The 7,411-nt window shown below is 41.3% G+C and overlaps 2 protein-coding genes across 2 annotated transcripts; one reads left to right on the top strand and one right to left on the bottom strand.

Moving 5' to 3' along the window:
* Positions 1-999: 999 nt before the first annotated feature.
* LOC142556604 (translocase of chloroplast 159, chloroplastic) lies at positions 1,000-5,502 on the top strand. Its single transcript, XM_075668072.1, has one exon. The coding sequence runs from the start codon at positions 1,210-1,212 to the stop codon at positions 5,389-5,391; it is 4,182 nt and encodes a 1,393-aa protein (XP_075524187.1). The 5' UTR covers positions 1,000-1,209; the 3' UTR covers positions 5,392-5,502.
* Positions 5,503-6,466: 964 nt separating this feature from the next.
* Positions 6,467-7,169, bottom strand: LOC142556487 (translocator protein homolog). Its single transcript, XM_075667940.1, has one exon. It carries the CDS (start codon positions 7,076-7,078, stop codon positions 6,581-6,583), a length of 498 nt encoding a protein of 165 aa, XP_075524055.1. The 5' UTR covers positions 7,079-7,169; the 3' UTR covers positions 6,467-6,580.
* Between the last annotated feature and the right edge of the window lie 242 nt (positions 7,170-7,411).

Genomic DNA, 7,411 nt, shown 5'->3' with positions numbered 1-7,411 from the left:
CTTTAATTCTTCCGTTGAAATTTTTGTCAAATTCCTAACCGATCAACATCAGAATTAAATATCGCCGTATGGTTAACTAAGGTACTCCGGCATTCCAAAAATGTTAGTTCCGGCAATATTTTGGGACGACGGCTGGTATGTACCTCATATATGCAACAAGAGGTACAACTTTTATATTCAAACCGACCTCTAGTTTGGTGTGTAGCTATAAGAAAAATGAGCGAAAATTACCTAGCTTGAATACGGGATACTGTTGCCGTTTTGCGGAATGTCTTTGTTTGATTTTCTGGTTTTTGAGCGATCTTTTTACGTCACCTTCAGTGCTATATTGCTTTACGATATGAGGTGAGTAGTTGGTGATTTATTGGGATTTTTCGGAAAGGGATATAGCTTTTTCTCTCTATTTTTTCTTCCTCTCCTCTTCCTTCTTCCTTCTCTCTCGGTTTCTTTCTTCGTTCTCTCGGTTGTTTGGTTAGTTGTGGAATGAAAAGTGTTCAGTATTTATAGCCAAATTCCGAGCTTATCCTTAATAATTTATTATTATTATTTATTTATTAAATGAAAAAATGTTATGTTTATCCAAACTTAATATTATCATATTCGTGTATCTAATTATTAAACCTAATTATCTTATATTGAATTTAATAATTATTGTAATTAATTACTTAACATATATGTTGAGTTTAATTATATTATTTTATTACATTTTATTACATTTTGGGTATTTGATTTTGGAATGAGAATCTTATAGTGCTTGATGAATTTTTAAGTGTATGGTGATGTATTTTAATGTATTTCTAAATACTTTGGACAAATAAAATTTGTATCGAAAAATAATATGATAAATTTTTAAAAGTGAAAATAATAAAATTTATACCTGATAAAAATGCATTTATGCACCTTTGTTTTTTTGGTGTCACAATTTATTTATCATTGCTATTTTTATTAAACGAAAAAATAGGAAATATATATATATTTAAAAAATGAGAAAAACAATCTCAAACAATACGCAGCAGCGCCTGTGTGCGGCTGCCAAACTCTGTTTTGCCCTCTCAAAAACCCAAAAACACCAAAACCTTATCACCACTCAATTCTTTGCTTCACAGCTCCTCTCCTCCTTTTTTTTATCCGTATATCCTTCAAAATTCTCGTCTTTTAATCCACCCGCCTTTCAAATTCTTCGTTTTGTTGTTGTTTTTTCGGCACTCCATGGACTCGAAAGAAGGAAACTGGAATCCCACCTCGGAGGCTGCTTCAGATTCTTCTGTTTCTTCTGTGTCTCCATCTCCTTATAGTACTCAAAATGAGAATTTGCAGAAAACGAATGATGCTAACGATGATAATGATGTTAAAAGTAAGAATATTGGTGGTAGTAGCGTTTTTGATGACGAGGAAGAGGGGGGTTATGTGAGTGGGAAAGAGGAGTTTGAAGCGGGTTTGGATCGCCCAGATGGAGCATCGAATGAGGGAGAGCTTATTGGGGAGGGGAATTTTGATGGCCCCCGCTTTGTGGATGCTTCGGGGGTATCTGATGAAAAGGTTGAAACTTTACCTGTTTCGGGGGTTTTGGTGGGTGCAGATGATGTCGAAAATATTAATAAGGCCGCGGAAGGGAAGGAGTCAGGGTTGGTTCAAGATTCTGGATCTGTTTCTGCTGCAGCTGATATTGTTAATGGTGCTGAGCTTAAGGGGGTTGTTGGTTCTGCAGGGAAGGGTGAAATAAAGAGTGGGGGTGAGGTTCAGGGTGGCAATTCAGTGGAGGAGTCCGAAGAGAGAGGCAAGATTGGAAATTTGAGTACTAAAGATGCGGTTATTTTACCAGAGAATAAGGAGGTTGCTGTTGGTCTGATGGAAGAATCGAATGTGGTTGGTCCTGGTGATGTGAAATTCACGTCAGAAGGGGATTCTGTTGTTGATACAATTCAGGTTGATGCTGCAGGTCCTGGAGTCGCTGTAGTTGGAGAGACGGAAGAAAATGGAGATGCAAAAACCAAAGAAATGGATGCCGGGGCATGTGTTGGTCCGACTGAAGAATCAAAAGTGGTTGGTCACGGGGATTCTGTTGGTGATACAATTCAGGTTGATGGTGCGGATCCCGGAGTCGCTGTAGTTGGAGAGATGAAAGAAAATGGAGATGTAAAAACCGAGGAAGTGGATGCCTCTGCTGTTGGTTCAACAGAAGAATCTAAAGTGGTTGGTCCGGGTGATGTGAAATTCACATCTGAAGGGGATTCTGTCGTTGTTACAATTCAGGTCGATGCTGCAGGTCCTGGAGTTGCTGTAGTTGGAGAGACAGAAGAAAATGGAGATGTAAAAACTGAGGAAATGGATGCGCCGGTTGTGAGTGGTAATGGTGATAAAGAAACAGTCAGCACTGGGGAAGTTGGTAATGCTGATCCTGAGGAGCGAAAGCCGCTTCAATCAGCCACTGGGTCGAACACGGATGAAAAGTTAGGTCAAGGAGTTGCTACAGATTTGATTAATGGAGTGGATTCTGTTGATAGAAGCGGGTCTCTGAATGTGGAAAAAGAAGAGGAAGGATTTAAGCCTGTTATTGTTTCTGAGGCAGTTGAGAAAGGCACCACATGCAACGTGGACTCTGATAGAGAGGTCATGCCTACTAATGAATCTCTGCAGACCAATCATGAGCATAATTCTGGTGTTAATAAACTAGCTGATGGAGTATCCAATGAATCAAAACAGACCGATTCTGTTGAATCTAAAGCTGTACATCCCCAGGAAATTACCGAATTGGAAGGTGAAGTAGTTGAGCCTGTTGATTCAATATCAGAAGGAGATACTGATGGTATGATCTTTGGGAGTTCTGAAGCTGCCAGAAAGTTCATTGAGGAATTGGAACAAGAATCCGGTGTGGGTTCTCATGCAGGTGCTGACGGTACTTTTGAGCAATCTCAAAGGGTTGATGGCCAAATTGTTACAGATTCGGAAGAAGACGCTGATACTGACGATGAAGGAGATGGTAAAGGGTTATTTGATTCAGCTGCATTGGCTGCACTATTGAAGGCTGCAACTGGTGCTGTTGACACAGATGGTGGTAGTATTACAATCACATCTCAAGATGGGTCTAGGCTTTTCTCTGTTGAGCGTCCTGCTGGTCTGGGATCTTCACTTCGGTCTTTGAGACCTGCCCCTGCTCCCACTACAAGACCAAACCAACCCAATCTTTTCAGTCCTTCAACGTTTACAGGTGGAGGGGAATCTGAAGCCAACTTGAGTGAAGAAGAGAAAAAGAAACTGGAAAACTTGCAGAAAATCCGGGTAAAGTTTTTGAGGCTTGTTCATAGATTAGGCGTTTCTCCTGAGGAATCTGTGGCTGCACAGGTTTTATATCGGCTTGCGATTATTGGGGGAAGGCAAAACAACCAAATCTTTAGCCTGGATACTGCCAAGAGGATGGCGTTGCAGCTAGAAGAAGATGAAAGAGAGAGCTTGGATTTCTCCATTAATATTCTGGTTCTTGGAAAATCTGGACTGGGGAAAAGTGCTACCATAAATTCAATATTTGGACAGGATATGTCTCCAATTGATGCGTTTGAAGTGGGAACAGCATCCGTGAAAGGGATCTCTGGATTTGTTGATGGAGTTAAGGTTTGCATTGTTGACACACCTGGTCTCAAGTCTTCGGCAATGGAACAGGCTTTCAACCGAAATGTATTGACTTCTGCAAAGAAGTTCACAAAGAAATGTCCCCCGGATGTCATGCTTTATGTGGATCGGTTAGATGCACAAACTAGAGATCTTAATGACCTTCCACTCCTGAGGACTATCACAAGTGCTCTTGGCCCTTCTATCTGGCGAAGTGCCATTGTGACCCTCACTCATGCTGCTTCGGCACCACCAGATGGACCCTCTGGTACGCCTCTAAGCTATGAGGTTTTTGTCACTCAAAGATCTCATATTCTTCAGCAGTCGATCGGGCATGCAGTAGGTGATCTACGGATGATGAGTCCGAGTCTGATGAATCCGGTTTCTCTCGTGGAAAACCATACGTCTTGTCGGAAAAACAGGGAGGGCCAGAAAATACTTCCTAATGGTCAGAGTTGGAGACCTCAGTTACTGTTGTTATGCTACGCGATGAAAATTTTATCAGAAGCAAACTCACTCTCAAAACCTCAAGATCCATTTGACCATCGCAAGATTTTTGGTCTTCGGGCTCGCTCACCACCTCTTCCATACATGCTGTCAACAATGTTGCAGTCTCGTGCACACCCAAAACTTCCATCCGATCAGGGTGGAGATAGTGTTGATTCTGACGTGGACTTGGATGAGTTATCGGATTCTGACAATGAAGAAGAAGATGAGTATGATCAGCTTCCACCATTTAGGCCTCTCAAGAGAGCTCAGTTAGCCAAGCTCGGCAAGGAACAGCGGAAAGCATACTTTGAAGAGTATGATTACCGAGTAAAAATTCTCCAAAAGAAGCAGTGGAAAGAGGAGTTGAAAAGATTGAGAGAGATTAAAAAGAAAGGTACGAATGCTGCAACTGGCTTTGGTGCCGAGGATGATACTGATCCAGGAGCCTCAGCTCCTATAGCAGTTCCTCTACCAGACATGGCTCTGCCACCTTCATTTGATGGTGATAATCCATCTCACCGATATCGTTTCTTAGAGCCAACTTCACAGTTTCTTGCACGTCCTGTTCTTGATACTCATGGTTGGGACCATGACTGTGGCTATGATGGTGTCAACCTTGAACACAGCTTAGCTATTGCTAATCGTTTTCCAGCGGTATACACCATTCAAATCACCAAAGACAAGAAAGATTTCAGTGTCAGCTTAGATTCCTCTATTGCAGCCAAGCATGGAGATAATAGCATGTCAACCATGGCTGGCTTTGACATTCAGAGTATGGGAAAGCAACTCGCTTATATCATACGGGGAGAAACAAAATCTAATAAGTTGAAGAAGAATAAAGCTGCTGCCGGGATATCTGTGACATTTCTTGGGGATAATGTTGTCCCCGGTATCAAGGTTGAAGATCAGATTACACTAGGAAAACAATATGTTTTAGTAGGCGGAGCTGGTGCTGTCAGGTCTCAGAATGACACGGCATATGGTGCCAATTTTGAGCTGCAACACAGGGAGAATGATTATCCAATAGGCCAGGTTCAGTCCACGTTTAGCATGTCTATCATTAAATGGAAAGGCGATTTAGCACTAGGGTTCAACACACTGGCTCAGTTTTCTGTGGGTCGGAACTCGAAGGTGGCAGTTCGAGCTGGAATCAATAACAAGCTCAGTGGTCAGGTCACTGTGAGGACAAGCAGTTCGGAGCATATTTCTCTTGCACTAGCAGCCATAATTCCTACTGCCATTTCCATCTACAAAAAACTCTGGGCTGGTGCCAATGAGAAGTACTCAATCTATTAGTTGATCATTATATTTTGTTTATTTGTTATGTTTACAAGCACCAAGCAAGACTATGACTGCTACTGTGTCTTCTTTGTGAATACTCATGGTAAAATTTCATCTTTGATTCTACTTGTTTGCATGTTCTCACAAGATCCATATTTTGCTATCTAGTTATCTCTGAGAGAACAAGTGTGTGTGGTTTAGAAGAGAAGCTTACACATTTTAACATGGGACGTTAGCTGTGCTAATCACTCAATTGGATATATACCTATTCGCCCCGGCATGTGATGTAGATTAGTAGTGATCCAGTTCAAGACGGAACTCTATCTTCTTCGCTATTTTCATATTCTTTTAGTTAGCTTGTTTAGGATCATTTAAGTCCGTTTGGTGCCTTCTGTAAGAAACCTTTATTTGATAATTCTTCTTGTTGCAAAAGAGTGTTATTCGCGGGTAATAGCTGCTTTGTCTTGTAGACCTTGACTTCATGTCTTTGCTGCATGCCTCATGCATTCGCTGTTTTTCCACTTTGGCTAATGTGTTACCGTACAGCTCTGCATATTTCAACTTTAAACCAGACCTATTCAAATAAACATGAGTGATCAGAAACTCCTTAAAACAAACCCCCTACAGTATATTTACTCACCCATGATTCAAATCGTCCATCCCCGTTCCTAAACGCTCGGTTTTATCGAGATTTGCCTCGTTATTCAATCGAGATTTGCCTCATTCTTGATCCATCAGGACGCATTCAGGAACGTACTCTGAATTTTGTGCTGTTAGATCATTTTTTTTAAGTAAAATATTAATTTTTTTACTTCTGAAGGGGTTACGTTGCCAGGAAGACACCACTATGTTAATCATAGCTTGCGAACCAGACGAAATCTTGCATCATTTTCGGACACAAACACACATGACAAATTCCCTCAACAAAATACTTTCATCATTTTCAGACACAATGTTCAATAAAACACAGGTACAAGATTGAACTAAGAAAATGAAAGTGACACTTTCTTTTTATTCTTAGCATCCACTTTACGATTGAATCTGCGTATGATAATTATCTCTATGCTCCAATACAACATTTCGTGTTACCTAATACATAAATCAATAAAACTCAACAAAAGACATACAGTAATAATGTCTATGTTTCAATGCAACAAGCCATGTTATAAAACTCAACAAAAGACGAATATTTCTCACTCCATCATCACCATTGGTACACAAGCCTAACATTTACAACAGCCAGAAGCATCCCCCAAAGCAAGCACGGCTTAAACAAATCACCCGCGATGGGGTTCACATTCTTGAAGATCCGAGAGCACGCGATCAGCGACCCAAACAATGCGGCACACAAGACCAACCCAACCCGTATAGCCCCAGCCCCGAACACAATCGGGTACCATCCCAGGCTGAGCGCAAGCTGGCCCAAGTACAGGAACAACGCTCCTGGTTGGTGGTGGAACCCGCCGTCCACCCAAAAAAGCCAAGCGGAGAGGCCGGAAAGAAACGCCGCGACCAACCAAGCGGAGTGTAAAGCCCACATGGGAGGAAAGTAGGGATGCCTTTGCATGGAGCGAAAGCGGTCTCCGGACCCGAAAAGGATGATGTCGAGGACGGTGAGGGACAGTGGCAAGATGATGGCGATGGCCAACGAGCGGAGGCCGCGCGCGGCCATGCCGGTTCTCTTCTGTTTTCTGTATTGCATATCTGGTTTTGGTGTGTGTTGGAAGCCATGGCTGGTTTTTGTGGTGTTGGGAGATTGAGAGTATGTGGGCGAAAGAGGTGGAGAAGAAGGTACGTGGGCTGTGGCCTCTTGCTCCCATGACCAATACAAACTTCATTTTTATATTCAAAAAACCATTTTGTCTCAAAATCTAATTATTATTATTTTTAATTTTTTTCATGTTTGTGTTTCACAAAAATAATTAATAATAAAAATATTTTCTTATAGAGGATGTTGAGTTGATTAATTATTTTTAGTGGGATTCAATTTTAATGTTATTAACAAAAAGATAAGATTTATGTGAAGATTATAATA

This window comes from Primulina tabacum, chromosome 9 (genome assembly GCF_025594145.1).
Source record: "Primulina tabacum isolate GXHZ01 chromosome 9, ASM2559414v2, whole genome shotgun sequence".
NCBI lineage: Eukaryota > Viridiplantae > Streptophyta > Magnoliopsida > Lamiales > Gesneriaceae > Primulina > Primulina tabacum.
This window is presented reverse-complemented; position numbering and strand designations above follow the sequence as displayed.